The 23,742-nt window shown below is 43.9% G+C and overlaps 1 protein-coding gene across 6 annotated transcripts in view; it reads right to left on the bottom strand.

Annotated features, from left to right (window-relative positions):
- PCDH7 (protocadherin 7) overlaps nucleotides 1–13,672 on the bottom strand; it is a 265,893-nt gene extending 252,221 nt beyond the window's left edge. For 4 of the 6 annotated variants that reach the window (XM_064711917.1, XM_064711919.1, XM_064711918.1 and 1 more), the window contains exon 1: nucleotides 10,487–13,572. In XM_064711917.1, the coding sequence (XP_064567987.1) occupies nucleotides 10,487–13,426 (2,940 nt within the window). In that variant the 5' untranslated portion in view covers nucleotides 13,427–13,572. Of the gene's footprint in view, nucleotides 1–10,486 lie in introns of all 6 variants that reach the window. The other 2 variants (XM_064711916.1, XM_064711920.1) reach the window with 2 other exon arrangements.
- Between the last annotated feature and the right edge of the window lie 10,070 nt (nucleotides 13,673–23,742).

Genomic DNA, 23,742 nt, shown 5'->3' with positions numbered 1-23,742 from the left:
TTTCAGTGAAGGATAGGAAATTATGAAATGAGACAGGATATGTTACATGAGAAGCTTTTATGGCAAAGTAATTTTCTTTAGTTTAAAGAAAAATAACCCACATTGTAAATGCTAAAAGGAAGTCTTTTCTACTGTCAATTACTATAAACCCATCACAAAGTATGAATACTTAGTCCTTAATGCTAAGTCTTTCAAATCCTTGGACTTATTTAATTTATTTTTTTCTTTGATAACAGATGGATTTTCTTTTATCCTTAGTAATTTGCATCAATAGTAGATCATGAAGTCTCATAAATATATAAAGCCTTTTAGAAATATTTGGTAGAGTGATGCTTTAGCCAGCCCTTTCATATTTCTGTAACATTAATTCTCCAGGAAGTTTACTGTACAATTTAAAGAGTTCAGTCCCTTCATATATTTAATTAAGAACTAGTATAGAAAAAATGCATAAATTTAGTATTCAAGGTTCCTAGAAAGGTACACTAATGTGCAGTATTAGAAAGCCCAAGGTAAATTTTCAATTCATTCATCAGTTTCTGAAGGGCCAACTGAATAAAGCACCAGCCAGTCTCCTTGAATATGAGACCACAACTGATAAAACATTTTGCAATATAATGAAAACAAAATATTCCTAATTTATGCCGGACAGAGGGATTTCACACTGTTACTCATCTGCATTAAAGAACAAACAGAAAGATCCAGAATACCAGCAACACTATAAATAATTATTTAAAGACCCAATCATGCACGAAAAAGGAAAAATTATATAAGCATCCATACTCTTCTCTTTCATATGCATCTAATAACAAATTGAGCAAAATACATGACCCAGACTTTGTGGTGCAATTCCTTGGAAAATCACTCCTATTTTAAAGACTCTATGAAAGCAGGTTCTGCTCTGTTTCACCCTGCTGTCACTTTTACTCATCAGAATTGACACCTGCTCTAGAAATGGATGAATTTTACTCATATTCAAAAAAATCCATTAAAATAAAATTCAATTTAATGGAATTTTTCTGTATACGATTAAAATTTAGCTCCTTATATTACAGAAAGAAAAGTAAAAGATTTAGCATATAGTCAGAGGAGTCGTCTGAGTGAATTTTCTAAATTCACTAAAGTGTGACAGATCTTACCCAAGATCTGGGCTGAGCATGTAGTGCCCTGTTAAGTAGATATTTCTAGTTTCCAGTGCAATTATTCCCTCCATATAAAAACTCACAACATTACTTGAAAATTCAACAAATATTTCTCTTTCAAGTAAATCAATTACTGTCCTTCTGTAAACTTGTACTGCAATTGGAATATAATTACATGCTCACTGAAAACAGCACTTTTCTAATCCAGCAGAATGATAGATATCCTCTCTCACTATCACACAAGGCACATGTTATGTCATTATAACCAATTTGGAATACATGGATGGAGATAAGGAAACTGATTAACTATTTCATTACTCACATTTTAAGGCAATGTAACCCCAGTTAAAGCAGGTGTGACATGATGAGATCAGATGTATGTTAAAACTACCAAGACTGTAAAAGTTGTGAAAAGCAAAAGTGTAAATTAGGGACTTAAAATATCACAGTGAAAATCTTAGGAGCAGATGAACTAATGCTTTTATTTTCTGTTGGTTTCTTATCTGTATTTCCACTCTTGTCTTTCACCTTTACAAGGACTGCAAACTACAGAAGGATTTTCTCTTGTACAATATAGTGTTTTAAATGGGACTTGCAATAAACCAAGCAAATTTTCCTAAGAAAATGGCCAGATTTCATCCAAAGTAATGTTTTGCATTTTAAAGTTGATAGGATAGTTTTAGGCCAAGCCTTTCTTGTAAATATGCCTACAAGAGGTAACACACAGCTCCATGAACCTACACCATGACCTGTCTGTGGACCAACAAAGATAGCTTGACATATGCATTCTTGCTGTATCATTAGTTTAAGCAAGAATGTATTCAATACTAAAATCTTACTTTTTTGAAGTGTCATTAAAGCGACATCATTTCCAGACCTTTTTAGAAAGATAGCTTTAGATTTTTATGTAATACATGATGGAAACCTACTCTGTTAATTTGCAAATGATACTTATATGCATGCTGATAACTTAAATGCAGGGGATTAACATCCAAACTGATAAATTGGTGTTCTCTATCTGTATTTTATTCTAATATGAAGCATTTTCTGAATATTACAACACCTGACACAATTTACTGTGGTTTATACTAGCTAAATTTGATTGACTTTAGAGGCATTACCTGCAGTTTCACCTGAGATAAACATCAACCTGAGAGGTCTTAAAATGAATGAAAATTCAGTTTATTGCTTGTACGTAATCAGGTGTCTGCACATGCAGATTCTGTTCTATTAATTGGCAAGTGTATGGCACACGCATTTGTAAACTGTGCTGAAGTTCTCGCAGGAAAAATAATTTTCAGCCCTGCCAAAGTGCACCACATGCACAGAGTGCTTAATTTTATTTCAAATATTGTTCCTTTAAGTAAAGCAAATGATTTAGTGATTGGGCTTTTGTTTGGCCTTGAGCTGCAGCTACAGAAGAGTCACAGAAGACACCCAGGTCTTGCATCATGCACCCTGCGTGTGCAGCTCTGTGCAGACAGCACAGGAACTTTCAGCTCCCTAAGCTGACATCAGGATGCTCAGCCTCAGATAGCTGAACCATGACCAGAATGCCATGACAGTCTCCATCTTCCTTTATCTCATTTTCCAGCACAACACTGAAGTCAGAAACATAATTCTACCCCAGATCGTATCCCTTTAAATGCATTGTCCTGGTGAAGGATCTTTTCTTTTACCCAAGGATAAGTCTCTGTGTTAAAGTAATTCTGACTCAAGATTTGGTATCCAAAGGAACTAGGGGCTGCTTCTCATATTTCACACTGCTCCAGAGTTGAAGAGACCTTGATATTTATACATGGATAGACAGAATAAATCACAGCACCCCCTCCCATTTCTCTTTTAGAAGTGCTACAGCAGACAAAACATTTGACACTTAACACACAATACATTTGTTGGCCACCCCACCAGTCAAGACTAATTTGAATGGAGTTTATGGTAGATTCTTCACAATAATCACACAATCGTTCAAAATTCAGGAATTTTTATGCTGTCAGGTGGCAATTTTTTTTTTACTTAAAAGAGGTACCATAAAGGAATTTGTTTACACGACTGCAAGATAATATTGTCTCTGAAGTTTTGGCAGGTGGAATCAGTATTTCTGTATTCTGGTTCTATCTATGAGCAATTTTCAGCATCAGCTAATACCTACCTTCTGTACCCAGCCTTAAAAAACTAACTTTACATTATCCATAATTATCTGTAGATAATAAAAGACCTTTTATCAAATAGTGACAAATACCAATTTTATTGCTTCCTAATACTGCAAGAATGCTACTTGCAAGGACATATTCATTTCATTCAGTTACAAACTCAGATACTAGAACATTAAATCTGTAGCAAAATCTCATTTGATGGGAAAATGTTTGCCTTTAAAAAGTACACTCACTCTTATTAGTAGTTAATAAGGTAAATTAGGTTTTGAAAGACAAAGATAATGGTTTTCTTCAACTAACATTTGTGCTGTTTATGATCCACTCTGAGTAAAATTGATCTTTTGGGGCTATGCTGCACCATTTTACAAATGAATGATTTCAAAACAGCTTTTTGCCTAAATGAGAGGAAGTTTTTTTTACTGGTATAAAAAATAAAAAAGTTACATCACTTTTACCTGCCTTACAGTTTTAAATGGGGCCAGAGCATTGTTTTTGTTCAAACTTCTAAACCCAAAATTTACTCCGCAGGTTTTCTATGTTCTCCTTTCACAAAAAGTAATAATAATTGGTTCCTCCACACTGCTTGTATGTGCTATATATACAGCTAATCCCTTGGGTTTTTAATACCTTCAAAAGTTGTTCTTAATTTTAATTTTAGATCTCTTGTCAGTGAAAATGGCCACATAAGAGTGAGCAAATGACTCATGCTAAGCACATCTCCACAGAGTTGGACAACTTCAGTGTGTATCACTGACATAATTCAGGAATTGACTAACTCATACTTCAGTGTAATCACATTTGAGATTTTTACTTGTGTGTTCATGACCTGCTCTCAGTTAAATATTTTTAGAGGAAATTGCATTAAAATAAGAAATTAAAAAGTTTGAAATCTCCTATGGATTATTCTGGCTTTATTCCATTCTGATTCTTGTCACCCATTTCAGAAGCCCCACTAATCCTAGTTACTACAGCATTACTGTGATGTTTTGTCATCCACAACAACAAAATACAAGTGACCTTGGGAAGTCTATTTCCTGAAATATATGAAAAACAGTAAATTAGTCCTAGCTTGAAATATACCTTTATGCATGCCACAATTTTCTTTTATAAACTTATTTAAAAATTAAAATAATAGAAAAATATATACAAAAAAATAACAATAGTTTAAATGATTTTTTGGTCCTCGATTGTAGCTGTTGGTCTATTTTTGTCATTTCAAATATTGATTAAAATGAATGTATAGTTTATGCTACAAAAGTCTAAAATCTGAAAACAGAAAACAAATTTACTCTTCCAGGAAAGAAATATCAAGGAAGAAAAATAGAAAAATACCATATTCTCAACACATGCTGAAATAAAAGCATCTAAAAAGGTATTTTTTTTAATGGAGAAATGTAGAACATAAACTGCATGGAACATATTTCACATAATATGGCCTAAGACTGAAAAAAAGTATATTTTGCAGCTTTAACAGCTTCTAAATGTCTGTTGGAAGCAGACTTGCTTAAAAAATCTTCCTGTTAAATACTGTACTGGATTGCTCATATGCTTCTATCAATATTCCCTATATATATAGTCAAAATTATGTTAATCTTGTTAAGATTAGTAATTAAGTACTAAAATGTTTTGCAATTACAGTGAAGAGTTCAGAGTGCTTGTCAAGGATTTAGTTGACTTATAAAGCTAACTACCTCTGAAGTTTGTTGATTTTCTTTTATATTTTAATGCAAAACCAAATTGATTAGTTTTAAATGTCAAAGTAGCCTAGCATATTACTAAGTACATAAACCTTCTTAAACTTTTGAAAGAAAATACTTAAAGGAAAATGAGTCTGAAGCTGTAGAGATGAAACAAAGCTGTACTGATAGTCAAACCAGCAACTATCCCAAATACTAGAAAAACAGATAACTAAACAAAAACTTCAAAAAAAAAAAAAAAAGAGAGAGAAAGAGGAAGAAACACATTCAGAAACATAAAGACTGACAGCAATAGTAAAGCTCCTAACCATGGTTATAACCCAAGTTCTCCATGTATAATGCCAGAGAGCTGTCTGAGTTGATAAATCAGATTCTATCCTTTTAAAGATGTTTCTTGCTACCCTTTGCCTATAATAGTACAGTTCTTTACTTATTCAGAGCATGTATCCTCCTTTACTCAGATCCTGTCCCTTTTGGCTCTGTACATCTCCTGGGAGTGCAGAATGATTCAGTGGTAACTTAGTCATTTGTGCACTGTACAAGATGATTTTACTGGAGAGGAAAAAAATAAAAGCTGCACTTATCAGTGGAACACTTTCTGTTAAATAAAGATAATTAAAGCATCAATGATACATCCATTTCATGTTTAATTAGCCCCTCTCTCATCATAATTTGCTACTGAAGGTGAAATGTGGGTCACTTTTAAAAACTAATTGTAAAATATTTAACATAATGCAAAACGAGAACAGAAAATTGAAAATACTTCTGTACGTTTTTCACAAAAGAGTATGAAAGTTAAATGTGTGAAAAAAGTCACCAATGTAAATGTTTCTACTCAATAACAATGTTCTCTTTTTTTAACATGGCAGTTAGTGCCACAACAACATTATTTTTATTATTATTATACTGTAGTGTATTTGCTTAGCTTAAAGTTGGGAAAAAATTATTCTTTAGAGGTGTTTAGGAATATAAAAAATAGCCTTTGAGATAAGCCTCTACGTGTGTGTGTGTGTGTGTGTGTGTGTGTGTCTGTACATAAACAAGAGGAAAGATGATGCCCTCCTGTGTGGTTAAACTGATTGCCTCCTTAATGGATGAATTTGGGGTCCTATTAGGGCTGCTGGGTATTTGTGCATGTTTATGGGGAAATTGATCCATTTAGTTTATAGATTGACATACATGATAACCAACTAGTCAAAATGCTTCTGCAATATTGCAGCAGACTGATTAATGTTTGAAATTTTATTAAATAAATTAACTGGCTACTGAACAAGGATTTTTTTTTCCAGAAAATAATTTCTATGTATTTCACTTTCAGGAAAGTAAGACTTTACAGAAAATGCATATAATTTTGATTAGAGTGTCAGCACACTGGTTTGATAAAAATTTTTCTTCATGAAACAGTACATTTTCAATGAGAAAAGGTGTTGGGATTTTTCACAAAGAATTACAGAGGCTAAGAAGCCAATATCTGAAGTACAGAAATAATTATGTGCAGGAATTCCTTTACTGTTTCTATAAGTTCCACTTATAGTGACCAATATCTCTTAAAAATAGAAGAAGAAAAAAATCACCTCAGCAATATAGCTGAAGTGTTTTAAAAAGCCAATAATCATTTCTTAATAAAGCAAATAAAAAAAGAAACCAAGATAAGATGATGGCCAAGAAACATAAACATATAAAGAGTTTAAAAGGCCTGTTCTTCAAAGAGTGACTGGTAACATGTAGATTCACTATCAAAATTTTCACTGAAATAAAACTGAAATGACACTATTTTGCACTGTGAGACAAAGAGGTGAAGTATATATTACAAAACTATACCTGTAACTAAATGATAAAATAAACAAGTATTTACAATTAAAATTCATTATGAGACCTATGATTACGTATGTAGCTCTCCAAGCTGTTAAGTGATTCCCCTTAGGCACTGAGCTTTCATTATCTTTGGCTGTCTTTGCTGGAAATCCCAGTATCCAGGCTCCTCACAGGCAATGCGCAGCACCTGGAGGTTTCAAATTTTAAATCCCTGATCCAGAAAAACACTTAAACTCATCCCCATTCAATAAAACACTTCAGTACAGCTTTAACTTTTGGCAAGTGATTAAGACCTGTGGAATGCTGAGTGTTTTAAACATTTGTAGTGCTTTACTGAAAAGGAGAGAACTGATAAGAGAGAGGATAAAAGAATATTTCAGAGTAATACTATGCTAAGTAAGACAAGGATAAGAGTTAAACTCGTTAAAGATCTCCTAAAAATAGTGACTGTGAAATGTCAGAAGTCTACGGAATACAGAATTTTGTTTTAAACTGTATATAAAGACATGGTGTCAGAAGGAGAGTTACAAATTGTTTGCAGTTTTCTCCAATTAAGTTCTTTTATAATGTCCTGTATCAAACATGATGTATTTTGAAACTCATATAAGAAATTAATTCAACACCTTAAAAATTAAGTATCAAATCATGGGAATGAAAACAACCTGTGTCCCCTGGGGTTCAGCAGTCGGTCATGTAAGTAGAGACTTTATTCCTGACTGCTGTATTGTAGTTATAGGAAAGTATCAGTTACCAATTCTAATTACACTAATGGGAAATTAGCATCACTCTCATCTCCAGTAACTTAGAGCAGGTATGTTCTGCTGTGTCCACTTATTTGTTCTAAAATTTTATACACTATCTAATGTCTCCTTAGAACAAAGGGAACTGGCAATGAGTAAATAAAGGCAGTCTTAGAGATTTCAAAGTAGTGTCCCTACCACAGTCATACCATTATGCTACTGGTTCTGTTCCAGAAGTACAGCAGAACTATGAAACAATCTGATATACACCCCATCAGAACCCCTTATCTGCATCTGCTTCTCATTTCTCTCTAAACAATTGTGCTGAACAAGAGCTCACGTGGTTTGGGTGTTAAAAATCCTCAGGTGTTTTGCCTGCTAAACTGAGAAATACTGCACTGTCAATGCTTGAGATGTGAAAAATATACATTTTATTTATTGTTTATGCAAGTAAGTCTTAATGTCCTCAGTACTATGTAAAATGAGCAAAAGTATACAAATGTCACTCAGCAACAATCTGGCAAGTACACATAAGAAAGTGGAAACAGAGGGTTTGTGACTGATAGATTCTCCCATAAAGTCTGTTATTTAACACTACCTTTACTGTTTTCTTGGACAATTTCCAATTTATTTGCATGCTTTGCAAGTGTGAAAATACTCTCTACATATTTAAAAATAAATAGATAAGACATTAGAATACTGGCTATAAACTACTTGAATAAGTGAACATTCCTAACAGGCTAAATATTTAACACAAGAGAACTATCAGCACTGAGAAACTGCTTTGCAGCAAACAAGTAATGGAGCAATTCAAGATGCACTACTTTGTAAAAGTGCAATCAAGCCATTTTCTTCTACTAAGTTTTCTCATATATTTTGTATCAAAAGAAATCCTTGGAATATATTAAGTAATTCAAAATATATTACTGTATTATAATCTTAAATAAGTTTGAGGGGTTTTTATCAAGAAAAACAGAAATTTGTAATGAGTATTCCTTTACCTTTCCTACTCTTAGAGTGCAAATCATTCTTTTGCACTGAAATTAAACTACACTTTAGCAGATTATAACCCATATGTTTATAGATGAAGTATCAATAAAGAAGTGATAGGTGATTAGCATATATTTCACTGCTACTTTTATTCCAGTGTTTGCTAAAATGGCATAATCTACTCTGTGCTTAATAAACCTTAGGAGATGAAAGATAAAGAATTTAGTAATTTGTATTTTATACAAATTCTTGTATAAAATTGACTATTCTCAAACTGAAATTGTGATGTACTCTCTAGGACAGCATTAATGAAATGTGTCACACAGAAGCTACTATGTCAGATGTTCTATAAGTCTGTATGGCTTGTATAGCCACATATACATAGGCACTGGTGGATATTACAATCACAATATTTTGGTGACCTGAAAGACAGGAGGGGGTGGCTTACACAATTAGTTTTATGCTACTATATTTTAAGTATTTCTGAGCAGAATGCAAATACTGGCAACACTTGTAAAACCTCAGTTTTAGTAAACTCGCAAACATTTCAAAGTATAAAAAAATGTCATCGTGTACCTTATTTGCACGTTAATGAGTGGAAAAGAAAGCATTTTTGTGAAACTAGTCGGAATTTCCCTGTTCCAGACTTGGATGTGTAGTTACATGAATCAGCATTCATTTGCCTCTAGCTTCCTGTTGTAATGTGCATTGCAGTTGAGGAAACGTTCAGGATGTCATTTTATCCGTACTATCACTCAAAAAGTACTCCCCCAAAAAAGAGGGACCTCTGTTCAGGGTGCATAAGCGTCTTATAAAATAAACGGAAGCCTTCACTTGGGAGCTTGATTCCCCTCTGTGCTATCCCTGTCTTATTTCCAGGACTGTAAAGACTGTCCCTACCATCACCAGTTTTGGGCTGTCGGAGCTTCACTGAACCGAACCCTGGCAACACAGCCGAGACCAGAGCCAGCCACTCGCGGCACCCCTGAAGGCACATCTCGCTCCGAGAGGTCTCACGACTACAAACAGAGCTATGCAGCAGCTGGGCGAGCAAATTAGGGCCTCTCAGCGTGAATGAAATTTCACGAGATAGGCAAGAGGGGCATAAAAAAAAAAAAAAGCAATGAGAACATTATATACTGAGGTGCGATTCTAAACTAACGCTTATGTGTATTCAGAGCAACTGCTGCAATGAGTGCAAATCTCTGTGGTGTGAATTAGAGCGCAGATAGGCTGTGTAGATTATTTAAGCCTTTTGGTCCTAATGAAAGACCCGGTAATTACAGCCATTAACGCTTCAGCGCTGCGGCTGCAAATCCACTCTCACCCACAGCTTTAGGAAGCGTCAGGCAGGCAGCACCCCCCTTTCCCCGAAACAACTGGCTGCCAAGGCGAAACTTTCCTCCTCAGCCGGAGCTGACACATCCCCAGGGCCGGGAAGGCATCCCGGTGGGGAAGCGCCGGGACAGGCTGATGGAGGCGGGGAACGGGAGGGGGATGGCGGCTCCGCCTGCTGCGGGGTCCTGATCTCCCCTCGACCCCCCAAAATCGCCGGGTTTGGCCTCCGGGCTCGCGGCTGATAAAGGCATCTCAGGCTGCCTGACACTTCGCTGTCGGGACTGGCGACAGAGCCCGGCCCCCGCGACCCCTGCCCCTGCACGGACGGGCTGGTTGGCTGCCGGGTCTGATAAGAGTAGGCAATGATAAAAATTATAGTAATAACAATAAAGATGTCTGACTGTCCTTCCTTCGTGCTGTGTGTTGGTCTGTGCACCTGACTGCCTGCCTGGAGGGAGGGGGGCGGGGGCACCAGACTGAACGGGTCACTGAAGCTGGACGGGGTGTGTGCCTGTGCCGGGGCGGGAGGCGGGGAACGCGCATCCCTGCTCCTCGCCCGCTCTGTGTGCGTGTGTCTGCGCGCTGGGGCCCGCGGGGTGCAGCGCTCTTACCTGCTTGCTGTACTTGCTGCTGGCCTGGCAGCTGTACTCGGAGCAATGGTCCGAGCCGATGGAGATGTTGTCGCCAGCGCCCACGAAGGTGTTTGCTGGGGGCAGGTCCTGCACGGCCTGGTGCTTTTTGCCAGCAGTGGGGGACTGTGGGTGCAGCTGGACCGTGGGCAGCGGTGAGCTCGACTTGTAGTGCCTGGCCAGGTCAGGGCTGCCTGGGCCACCATTGACCGAGCGATATCGGCCCATGCCAGGGCTGTCCGAGAGCTTCTCGTTCACGCTGTCGTAGCGCTGCCCATTGGGCTTGGAAGCCTCGACAGTAACAATGCTGCTGTAGAGGGGCTGCTTGCCCTTCTTGCCTTTCTTGTCCTTCTTGGGCTTCTTGGCCTTGTCGTGCTGCTGGGGGGTGAAGAAATCCTCATGGTCCTTCTTGCCAGCCTCGTAGCCATGCTTGCCCTTGGATCGGCAGTAGCGGGCCATGACCACCACGAGGATAAGAAGGATGACGGTCATGATGCCAGCCACCACGCCAATGACTATGCTAAGCCTCTGCTTGCTCAGCTCATAGCTGGGATCGCCAGCAATGTCCTGGGCCAGTGGGGTGTGAAGGCTGCGAGCCACCTGGCTCTCCACCACGGTGGCGTTGGACAGGCTCTCGTTGACAAAGACATGGAGCAGGGCAGTGGTGGACTGGGGGGGCTGCCCACTGTCATTCACCTGCACAACCAGGCGGTGCAGGCCATAGTGCTTGGGGGCCAACTTGCCCACCAGTGACACCACACCACTGGCCGGGTCTATTTCAAAGAGTTTGAAGGGGTTGCCCCCAACAATGCTGTAGTTGAGGTCAGCGTTGAGACCTGTGTCAGCATCAGTGGCGACCACTGTGGCCACCACGGTGCGCATGTTGCTGGAGGGTGGCAGCACAGTGTAGGAGCTGTTGCTGGGGAAGGTGACAGTGGGTGCATTGTCGTTCTCATCCATCACAAAGAGAGACACGGTGGCTGTGGCAGACCGTGGTGGCTCACCCCCGTCCACTGCCTTCACCTTAAAGGTGTAGCTGGTCTGCTGCTCGCGGTCAAAAGAGACAGTGGAGAAAATGGTCCCAGTGTCATTCTCGATGGAGAAGATTCCAGCTGCCTGTTCGTGGTCTCCAGGCTGAATGGAGAGGCTGAGCTCAGCATTGCGGCCCTTATCAAAGTCCATCACAGTCACCATGCCCACGGGGCTGTTGGGCTGCAGGTTTTCTTTCACATAGAAGGTGAACACATCCTGCATGAAGCGTGGCTCGTTGTCATTGCGGTCCGACACCCTCACCACCACTGTGGTGGAGCCCTGCAGCGATGGCACCCCCTTGTCCCGGGCCGTCACCTGAAATTCATAGGTGTCCCTTTGCTCACGGTCCAGCACTGCCTGCACCGACACATCCCCAGAGTCGGGGTCAATGCTGAAGATGCTGCCCGGTGCCTCTGAGGAGAGGGGTGAGGCCTCCAAGGAATAGGTGATCTCGGCATTCTTGCCACTGTCCGCATCTGTGGCAACCACTGTGGCCACCCTCTCACCAGGCAAGTTGTTCTCTGGGAAGGAGACCTCCAGCACAGCCTGGCTGAACATGGGAGGGTTGTCATTAGTGTCCCCCACCCGCACCAGCAAGGAGTTGTTGCTGGACAAGCTGGGGCTGCCTGAGTCCACAGCCACAATCACCACGTTGTAGTCACGGACGGCTTCATAATCCAGAGGGGCCGAGGTGTGGAGGAAATACTTGCGCTTATTCTGTGGCTCCCCTTCTCCCTCACTGGCCGGTTTGAGCTGGAAGGGCACATCGCCCACCACGGTGCAGGTCACCACACCGTTTTCACCTTGGTCCCTGTCTGACACCTGCACCAAGGCAATGGGGGTGTCCACCAGCACATCCTCGGCCACGCTTGCCACCCCGTCCCGGAGCGGGATGCGCCCGATTTTCCGGATGTCGATGGTGGGCACGTTGTCATTTTCATCCCGGATGTTCAGCACGACAGTGGCCTTGTCCGTCTTGGGGGGCTGGCCCCGGTCTCGGGCCATGACAGTGAAGCGAAGCTGGTTCACCTCCTCCCGGTCGATGCGGTGCAAGACGCTGAGCCAGCCCGAGGTCTCGTCCAGCCGCAGCAGGCGCCTGACGGACTCGGTGGCCGCCCCGAAGACATACTCGATCTGCCCGTTCACCCCCACGTCCAGGTCGGTGGCTCGCAGCTGCAGGATGGGGGTCCCGGGGCTGCTGTTCTCCGCCAGGTCCGCCTCGTAGACGCTCTTCTCGAAGCGGGGGCTGTTGTCGTTCACGTCGGTGATGAGCACCCTCAGGATGGCCTGCGAGGACCGCGCCGGGTCGCCGCCGTCCCGCACGCGGAGGCTGAGCTCGTAGGAGTCGCGCTGCTCCCGGTCCAGCGCCCCCTTGACGATCAGCTGCGGCTGCTTCTCCCCGTCCAGGGTGTCGGCCACCTGCAGCTCGAAGACGCTGCTGCGGGCCGCCGCCTCCGCCTCCTGCCGCCGCTTGCTGCCGCCGGCGAAGGGGGCGCTCTCGGGGGCCGCCGCGGCCGAGCCGCCCCCGCCGCCGCCGCCGCCGCCGCCGCGCCGGCCGCCGTCCCCGCCGGGCTCCTGCAGCAGCTCGTAGCGCTCGATGCCGTTGCGGCCGAAGTCCCTGTCGGTGGCGGTGGGGAGCAGGTAGAGCGTCCCCACGGGCCGGTTCTCCTCCACGGTGAGCGTGAGAACGGGGGAAGGGAAGGTGGGGGTGTTGTCGTTGATGTCCAGGATGATGACCCGGCCCTCGAACAGGTCCACCCAGCTCTGCGAGGGGCCGATGACCGACACCTCGAAGTCCAAGAAGCACTCGTTCTCGTCGAAGATCATCTGGCACTGCGGCAGCTTCTCGCGGTCGATGCGCCGCTCTGTGGTGCTCAGCTCCCCGGTCATGTTATCGATCTTGAGATAGTCGGAGCCCGACTCCAGGCTGAATGTCACCTCTCCGGAGCCCGTCACGATGCCCAGGTCGGCAGCCACGTTGCCGATGCGGATGTCGGCGGGTCCCTCCTCGGCCAGCCGGTACTTCAGGAGCTGCTTAGCCGCTGCGAGGCTGACCCGGAGCGGCGGAGGCAGGAGGAGCAAGAAGCAGCAGCAGCAGCAATGCACAAAGCGAAGGAGGGTCCGCATCTTCCTCATCTTCCTCGTACCGAACTCCCCCCCCCCTTCCTCTCACTCCCACCTGCCCCCCAATAAACTCCCCTGGTAAGCCAACAGTGCGGCTGAGAGTCCCGGTGATCAGTTATAAAATCCTTCTATTTCTGGAAACTTATTGTCTCATGACTGGTGCAATTGGTGGTCAAAACCCTGCTGCTGGCTCCTCTGCTGCTCTCCCTGCCTTCCAGTTCCGATATACTTACAGTTCACGGGACAGTGGATTTTGCTTTTTAAAGATTCATCTCAGTAGATAGGATGGGATTTTCCTCCTCCTCCCCCTTCTCCTCCTCCTCTCTGATTTTACTGTAATCACTTTGCAAGGTTTGCAATAAAAGCAGGAGCAGTACTGTACGATTCGAAGCCCCCCAGGTCGTCGTCTTCAACACTAGAGTTAACTACAATTCACACACTCTCTCTCTTTTCTCTCTCTCTCTCTTTCTCTCTCTCTCTCTCTCTCCCTCTCAGCCGTTTACGACCAAGGCAATAGCTTTATTCTTCCCCCTCTCTGCACACACAGGGGAAAAAAAAATTGTGATTTGCTTTATTCAAAGGGCTTGGGTCCGGGAAAACTCCAAATCCTCTTAGCAATGGGCAGTTCTTATAAAAAAAATAAAAAAAGTAAAAAAAAAAATCCCAATAATGTCGGTAGCTGCACAGCTGATAGGAGAACCCCGAGTATTACAGTGCAGTCCACAGAATATCCCCTTTGGCTGGCAGAAAAGCACCCAAATCCATCTTCAGAGATCGCTTAAAATGTTCAGCTCTTTCTCCGGAGCGGATTTTTTTTTTAACAACTCTGCGCAAGGTCATTAGTCACAAAGCAACGATACAGAAACTGCAGAAGCCGTTTGCCCAGAATTTGCAAGGCTGGAGATAAGAACATAGACACACAACAGTCCCAAGTTTGTTTTTGCATCCGCAGTTTGTGTGTGTGCCTTACCTGCATTTGCACTGCATGTGTTAAAGCAATCTGGATCTGCAGCACTGAGAGCGATTCACAAATGAGATTGCAGTCTCTCTCCCTCTCTCTCTCTCTCTCTCTCTCTCTCTCTCTCCTCTTCCTTCCCGTCCCAATGCAGGTAACCAGATCTGAACTTGATCCTTTCAGTTCAAAGGTTAGCAACAAAACTATGTGTCCAAAGGCGATTATTGGTCTCTCGTAATTATACCCGGAGCGGAACAAGATGTAACTGGATCCCCCATGTGAATTAACACAGATTCTGAATTACATCCATATAAAGCGGAATGGCAAAGGGGAGGGGAAAAGAACAGCGACGCGATTAAAAAAAAAAATACAGAGTTCTATTTGCAAATAAAATTGTATCAGTCAGTTGTTTCCTGTGATCTGCACCGCCACAGTGGGTGAAATCTGCAATTGTGTATTCCCTCCTGTGTCTTTCAGAGAAGTGTGGATCAGACGCTTTCACGGCAGAGCGGCTTGTGCTTTAAAATGTTGAATGGCAATTGAGAAGCTTCCCACTCGTAAGGAAAAAAAAAAAAAAAAAAAAAAAAAAGAAAAAAAAAAAAGAAGAAGAAGAAGAAGAAGCAGTAAACCGGCAAGTTTGCCCAAAGTGGAGGGAGCTGCTGAAGCCTCTCTCGGTAGCTCTTCCCTGGCGCTGCAGCAGCAGAGCCGCCTGCGCTACATACACACAGAAAGAGAGGGAGAGAGAGAAAGAGGGAGAGCAGAGAGAGAGAGAGAGAGCGAGAGAGAGAGGGAGGGCGGGAGGGAGGGAGGGAGGAGGAGGAGGAGGGAGGACGAGTCAAGCGCTGCACTCCAGAAAGCTCAGTCTTACCCTCTGTCTCTGCTGCTAGTGCTGCAAGTGGGATAGCTGCTCATCACAAAACACCAGTTCTGTCCTCAAAACCGATCCTCATTTCACGCCCGAGTGTTGCTTCTGTGGCTTTCTCAAACCCGTGATCTGTAGTGATTTTCTCCTACCCTTTCCCTCCCCACGTCCGCTATAGACTGTGAATCGAGCAACGATTTTTTAAAGCAAATGTTTGTTCGCCTTTCTTTTCTTCTATTCTGCATTTTGCGGAATCAAGCTGGTAAGGAAACTCGTTTCGCAGATTCCCACCTTCCCCTGTCGTGTCGGTGCTTTTGTGAAATAGCTGCAGTCATTGTAACTGCATAAAACTCCAGGGAGGAAGGGGGACTGCCTTAGATTTCAGACTTTCGTCCTGTTTCCCAGTGCTGTTTCAGCCTCTCGGTCTTTGTGATTGTGTTCTTCCTATTACCATGTTTTGAATGTGTCTTTTCAGCATGTTTGTGGGTATCCTAGGAGAAAAAAAAAACACCAACAAAAAAACCCCTCGGAGAATATGATCAGGAAGGGAGCGAGAGGGTTAGTAGAAGAAACACATGTAAGAAGTAACAGATTTATTTCGGAACACAGACTTGCTGCTTCGATGATTGCTAAAATGTAGCGTCACCTACCTGGGTAAGTGGGAAATAAACTTTAATGGTAAAGCTCTCCAGCTCAACTTCGCTTATTCTGACGTCTCTAGTTCGCGTCTCCTTTTGACTTTGAGCCATTTAATCGCGTATGGCTTTTGTGTGCTCCCGCCCTACCCTTGGTGATGCCTGGCTCCTTACCTGTCCTCTCTGCTCGGAGCCCGGAGGGAAAAGAGGGAGACTCCGGGGGCAGCCTAGCTCGGGGCAGCCAGAGGGGAGAGAATGAGCGTGTGCGGGTGTGTGCGGGTATGTGCGTGTGTGCGGGTACATGTGTGTGTGGGTACATGTGTGTGTGCGGGTGTGTGTGTGTGCGGGTACACGCGTGTGTGCGGGTACATGTGTGTGCGCCTGTGTGCGTGCGCGCAGCCAGGGGAAGGCAGGAATCCAGCTGCTCCTTCTCCCTCTGTGAACACATGTGGGAAAGCAAGTTCTGTACGTGCGCGTTCTGTGTGTGTTTGTGTGTGCAATCCTCGGTATACATGGCTCTTTTGAATAAAAACGCATGCAGACCAATGTAGCGAAATGTCTCTTTCATTGCGATGATATATTTAAGCGAAAAGCGGCCGGATACGTTGAGGTGGCTCAAAGCAGCGGTCACAGCGTGTCTTTGTCATTTGGGGCGGTGAGTGATTGTAGGAGGGAGGGAAGGTTGCCACCTCTTTCCTTGAGGAGTCCAGAGGCACGGAGGGGCAGAGCCGAGCCGCATGGAGTCGGCGCTAGGGAGGGAGGGACTGCTCCCTTCTCCGGAGGGCTGCAGGGCTGCTCCTCCGGAGCCTCCTCCGGCCCTGGCACCGGCCCCGGCCGCTCTGCCTCGCCAGAACACGAACACCCTCCCCCGCCGGTGCTGGAGACACTCGGCTTTCTATCTGCAGCATCAGCGAGAAAGCCCAGCTCGGCGCAGGCTCAGTGCTCACCGCCGCAGTCCCGGACGGAGGAGGGGGGCTCGGGAGCGCAGCATCTTCGCAGCGGGTTAAGTAGGATTAGTACCAAATCCCTATTATATTTGCCAAGCAACTTGAATTTGTCAAAATTCCCCCTCGCTGTTCTGGAGCTCCGCGAGGAGGAAATTTTGCTCACAGTGTAAGATCCAGACATGCCAGTACGTAGGAATACCAGCATACTGCATTACACTGGCTCCCTGCGCTGGAAATACAAGTGCCATCCGCAGGTCCCGCTGTTCCAGTCCCTTTGTGTTTTTAAACGCAGCCAGGAAACTTAATGTATTCGCCAGGGAAGGGGCGGGATGAGAGCGTTTTTAACCTCCCCGCCATAAACTTTAATCGGATTCCAGGCTGTTGCACGGCATGGACGCTCGCCTTCTTGCCTGCGTCTCCTTCCCCGTTGTTTCTACTACGGTCTCCTTGCGAGTGCCTCTTTCAAGCGAATGAGTGATTTCTTTCTCTTGCCGTGTGCAATTGCTCCCCCTTCCTTTCCTACCCTCGCTGGCCTCTCTTACACACACTATGCCTTTCACACGCGGTCTGCGCCCCCCCCCCCCCCCCCTCCTTTCCTTCTCTTTTGCAGTGTCTTCACATGCAATCTCTCTCTGAATGTGCAATGTCTTTCCTGCTCGGGAGTTCTGCGTCCTTCACAGTGGATTGGTTCCTCTTTCGGAGCAGAGGTAACGGCCCCCCCTTTCCTATCATTCTCCCTTCCTCCCTCCCCTCCTCCCCTCCTCCCCTCCTCCCCCAGGGCAGGCGGCCGGCGTGGGAAATGGGCCCGACGTGCGCTGCATGGTGGATGGCCGCGCTGCTCCCGCTCCACGTGCCCGGCTGCCCGTGTGTCCCCCCCGCATCGCACTCCTCCGAGACGGCAGAGAGCGGAATTACCCCGCAGCCTCCTCCCTCCTCCTCCGCGGCCCGCAGAGCTCCGGTGCCGCGCACCCTCAGCCCCCCGGTGCCGGCAGAGCGAGCGCGGCTGTGCCGGGCGGGGGAGGCTCGTCCCTGCCGGGCAAATCTGTTGCGCAGTGTAAGTCCCTCCATGCCGGCTGCCCCCCCGCTCCCATGCACACAGACGCCCACACGCGCTCAGACACGACACGGCATTTGTCCTCCTGATCTGGTGAGATCAAGTGGGAAAAGGGATCACAAATGTAATCGTCTGTAATAAATAAAATAGCCCGAGATGCTGGTGATACACAGAGGGGAAATAGGAGCTTGTGTCCTTAAAGGGAACATCTGATAAGGCCACCGAAGTGGCATCTTGCGTGTGGGAAGGAATCCGTCTTGCTGACAATCGCAGCCTGCTGTACGTGGGGAAATCCTAAAGCAGCCTGGGAGCTTCCCCGGCTCTGTGCATCCCCCAAGCTGCCGATGCTCTGCACCGGGGCTTTGTTGTCGTTGTTGTAGTTGTTGATTGGAAAGACAGGGGTCATCGTTAAAATATGCAGATGTAATTAATGGCTGGTTTATCTTCATGTGCTGGCTGAGCCCAGCTTCTGCCGCCGGCAGCCGGACTCGCGTCCGCAGTTGGCGCTTTCAGCCCACGACAATTTGGTTTTCACAGTTTGGGAATGTCAGTGGCTCTCGCTGGAAAATTACTTCTGGGATCTGCAGTGGGAATCAGTCTCTGGTTAAAGAGAGACAGATTATTTACATATCCACACCACTCTGTACATTAAGAAATACACACTGCATATTACTATTTTCACTCACAAACTAAAAAGAAGCTTCAGGAGGGGAAAAAATCATATTGCCTTGAAAGTAACGTATTCATAATAATACGTGGAAAAGATTAAATACAGTAAACATGACAGAAAATTCAAAAGCAGGGTAAAAACAAGGACAGAACCCCCACGTGAAGCAGTTAAAGCCATTTGACGGAAAGGCGAAACTAACTCAAGAACTCCACCAAGGGACAAGCAGCTGAAATGACACCACGGCAGCACGGAGCCCGCGGTGACCTTTCATCTCTCCAAAGTGTCTTGCTGATGTGGTGCAATTCTGCTGTGACCTCTTCCCTCCCTTGCCCACCACGAGTGCCCTCCGGCCGCCTCGGAGCTGCCGGGCTGCTCGCAGTGGATGTGCTGGGAGGCCGGCTGAGTTACAGCGAGCGCTGACTCTTGGCCGGGGTCTTTCACAGCTCTGCAAATATGCTCGCTCTGTAGTAACATGTAATAGGCAGCAGTGATTAAATTATTCATTGCAGCAGCAGCCTTTCTGATGGATGTTAAAACGCACGAGTTTAAATAAGAAAACCACAGATTTACTTTTAAGCAGATAAACCCCACATCTGTGCTTATTTAACTGAATGCTAGCTAAGCATGAAACCAGTTACTTTGTTTAAATCCTCTCTCTTTTACTCTCTTTGAGAATTTTGAGCTAGATTATGCGCCGTAAAAGTTACTGACAGAGCAGAATTAATCTGTGTTGGATAACAGTGGTTAAATCTCGCATGATTATAATCGTTCATTCTTAAACTCAAACTGAAGTCTGTTCAAAGTGAAAGGTTCTTGCATAGGCATGATTCCATCAGCACTTCTGAGTTCTCACATTCATGAAGAATGATGAAAATTAATATTTAGCCAAAGAGATAGTGATTCTGTTTACCAAGATTTTTACAGTGTGCATATATTCTTCAAAAATCACAGTTATTAACATTGAGATTTCCTTCCTTCCTTCCTTCCTTCCTTCCTTCCTTCCTTCCTTCCTTCCTTCCTTCCTTCCTTCCTTCCTTCCTTCCTTCCTTCCTTCCTTCCTTCCTTCCTTCCTTCCTTCCTTCCTTCCGCCACTTCCGCCACTTCCGCCACTTCCGCCACTTCCGCCACTTCCGCCACTTCCGCCACTTCCTTCCTTCCGCCACTTCCTTCCTTCCTTCCTTCCTTCCTTCCTTCCTTCCTTCCTTCCTTCCTTCCTTCCTTCCTTCCTTCCTTCCTTCCTTCCTTCCTTCCTTCCTTCCTTCCTTCCTTCCTTCCTTCCTTCCTTCCTTCCTTCCTTCCGCCACTTCCTTCCGCCACTTCCTTCCGCCACTTCCTTCCGCCACTTCCTTCCGCCACTTCCTTCCTTCCGCCACTTCCTTCCTTCCGCCACTTCCTTCCTTCCGCCACTTCCTTCCTTCCGCCACTTCCTTCCTTCCGCCCTTCCTTCCTTCCTTCCTTCCGCCACTTCCTTCCTTCCTTCCGCCACTTCCTTCCTTCCTTCCGCCACTTCCTTCCTTCCGCCACTTCCTTCCTTCCGCCACTTCCTTCCTTCCGCCACTTCCTTCCTTCCGCCACTTCCTTCCTTCCTTCCTTCCCTTCCTTCCTTCCTTCCGCCACTTCCTTCCTTCCTTCCTTCCTTCCTTCCGCCACTTCCTTCCGCCACTTCCTTCCTTCCTTCCTTCCGCCCTTCCTTCCCTCTTCCTTCCTTCCGCCCTTCCTTCCTTCCTTCCTTCTCTTCCTTCCTTCCTTCCTTCCTTCCTTCCTTCCTCTTCCTTCCTTCCTTCCTTCCTTCTTCCTTCCTCCTTCCTTCCTTCCTTCCGCCACTTCCGCCACTTCCGCCACTTCCGCCACTTCCTTCCGCCCCTTCCTTCCGCCACTTCCTTCCGCACTTCCTTCCGCCACTTCCTTCCGCCACTTCCTTCCTTCCCCTTCCTTCCTTCCGCACTTCCTTCCCACTTCCTTCCTTCCTTCTTCCTTCCTTCCTTCCTTCCTTCCTTCCTTCCTTCCTTCCTTCCTTCCTTCCTTCCTTCCTTCCTTCCTTCCTTCCTTCCTTCCTTCCTTCCTTCCTTCTTCCTTCCTTCCTCCTTCCTTCCTCCTCTTCCTTCCTTCCTTCCTTCCTTCCTTCCGCCACTTCCTTCCGCCACTTCCTTCCGCCACTTCCTTCCGCCCCTTCCTTCCGCCACTTCCTTCCGCCACTTCCTTCCGCCACTTCCTTCCGCCCCTTCCTTCCTTCCGCCACTTTTCCTTCCGCACTTCTTCCGCCCTTCCTTCCGCCACTTCCTTCCGCCACTTCCTTCCGCCACTTCTTCTTCCGCCACTTCCTTCCTTCCGCCACTTCCTTCCCCTTCTCTTCCTTCCTTCCGCCACTTCTCTTCGCCACTTCCTTCGCCACTTCCTTCTTCTCTTCCACTTCCTTTCCTTTCCACTTCTTCCGCCACTTCTTCCTTCCCACTTCTTCTTCTCATTTCTTTCTTCTTCTCTTTCTTCTTCTTTCTTCTCTTTCTTTACTTCTTTCTTCTTTTCTTTCCTCTTCTTCTTCGTCTTATTCTTTCTTTCTTCTTTTCTTTTCTTTCTTTCTTTCTTTTCTTTTCTTTTCTTTTCTTTTCTTTTCTTTTCTTTTCTTTTTTTCTTTTCTTCTTTTCTTTTCTTTTCTTTTCTTCTTTTTTTCTTTTTCTTTTTTTTTTTTCTTTCTTTTCTTTTCTTTTTTCTTTTCTTTTCTTTTCTTTTCTTTTCTTTTCTTTTCCTAGAATTTGTCATGGAAGGCCATTTACAGACCGGGTTTTTTCCCCAGATGTTGACAAAAATATCTAACCACTCATAATCATGTAGAAATAACAGACAGAATATGCTTAAAATCAGAAAGAAAAGTTAGTGAAAGGTCTTTAAAAACTCATGTGAACTTTAATGAGGGGAGGCATAGTTTTGTTAAATTTCTTTCACATGCAAGTGCTAACTTCCCTGGATTTGCAGGGATATAAATGAGTGCTGCACCCAGCCCCACTATTTCATAGATTTATTTTTAAATTAAACTATTGTTCATGTTCTCTAAATGCAAAGAAAATGATAAAAGAATTTAGGTGAGCTTTCATGAATTCCTATAAAAATAGAGGAAAATGATGAGTCATTAGTACATATTCTACATAAATAGACACAATGAGACATTTAGGAGAGATAATTAAACTGGACTTTATTTAAATGAAATGTATGAGAACCAGGTAGCACTGCCAAAGAAAGAAAAATATGTTCATTGTCACAGAAAATATTAAATGTGTACAATTGATATGTATGTAGGGTTATTAGCAGGGAACAGTACAGTTACTCTGGGAAATAAATTAGGTATTTTTAAAATATATATGGTGTTTCCAAGGTGGCTCTCAGTAGTGAGCACACTGAAGGTCTCAAAGTGCTTTGTAAATTATCCCTAGGAGATAAAAAGAAGTGCAATGACCTGTGCAGTCACCCAGGCAAACCACTAAAAAAAATTACTCTTTTCAGATTAGGTTCATTAGACCATAGTTGTCCATTTCTTTATGTTATTTTTCTATATTCTGGATTCACATCAAGGTTTGTTTTAAATACGTGACAATAATTTCTGCTTTATTTGGTGGATTGCTGGAGAGTCAAAGAACTCGTTCTGAAGCCTTTTAAACAGGTTTGTGTTCCAGACAACTACACATACAAAAAAAGTCTTGTGTCATGAAATTTGATGAATAGCAATAAAATACGCTAAACTGTGATAGATATATTGAAATACAGATGTTTTTAAGCATGTGCTCTCAGTTATTTCTGTCAGCTATCCTTTATATACCAAACTGAGTACACAGACTTTGTAAAATCATTTCGCCTCAACATTCTCTTGAGGACTTCTTGACCTAATGTGATTTTTCAGTTCTATTTTGTACATTTTTCACTGTTGTTTTTTAGGATGCTACAAATACTTTTTCTCTAAATGAAAGTTTTCTCCTATTTTTGAATGAAAATTATGAGAGCATAAAATCTTTTGTCTAATGTTCTTAGTGCATCCTGTGCAGTTTTAATTTATTTTTAATATAATTCAGGAGATCATACATCTGGCATGTCTTCATAACTGTACTGTCAGCTGGCTGTTGAGCAGAAGACAAAATACTTAAGCAAGATGGCAACTCTGAGAAGATCTGAAGAAGAACCTTTGATTTTATAATTCAATTACTATTATTGATAACTGAATGCTGTGCAGCTCTATTCCTTTCTGTAAGTTAATGCCAATATATGTTATTGATTACATCTAAAATGAAATTTATAAATCTACACATATACTCACTTAGTTGGGAGGTTTAATGTTTCTGTCTGCTTTTTCAAAACTATTACAGGTCTCTGGCAGAAAAAAGAAGAGTAATAGTTGTACAGAACAGCTAGGGTATAGAACACAGTAGTTCTATATTAGGGAAATAAATATGGTGGCAAGGAAAATAATTTAGAATGGGATCAAGCTGTTGATTGCCTGTTGGACAGGCTATTTGGCTGTGTTCTGCAACGTTTAAAACTACTTTACTAGGTATTTTATAATGTTAGGCTTGTAATTTCTTTTCATATGAAAAAGAAATTAGAATAATTAGAATCATTAGCATCATTAGAATCCTTAGAGGTCATGTTGCTATAAGCCTTATTCAGCTCTGCAGTGGAGAAGCAGACAAAGTTTTCCCTTAATTCACTGTTTGACCCTGTCAGAGACATAAGTATTCATGACAAAAAGTAAGGGCTATTCACCTGCTACCCTCAACTGTTAATGCTGAGCAAGAGAAAGTATGAAGAAGTAGAGTTCTGTGTGCCTTTCCCTGAACTACACTAAAACATAAACTTGAATATCCATGTCTATATTGTACAGGTCTAGTGAACAGCTTTGGTATTTAGCCAAAATACCAGAAGCTGAAGAAGGCCTTGTTTCCATCACCCTAAACCAGGATCCTTTTAGAACCAATA

Source organism: Zonotrichia leucophrys, chromosome 4 (genome assembly GCF_028769735.1).
Source record: "Zonotrichia leucophrys gambelii isolate GWCS_2022_RI chromosome 4, RI_Zleu_2.0, whole genome shotgun sequence".
NCBI lineage: Eukaryota > Metazoa > Chordata > Aves > Passeriformes > Passerellidae > Zonotrichia > Zonotrichia leucophrys.
The sequence above is the reverse complement of the archived record's forward strand: the minus strand, read 5'-3'. Positions and strand labels throughout refer to the sequence as shown.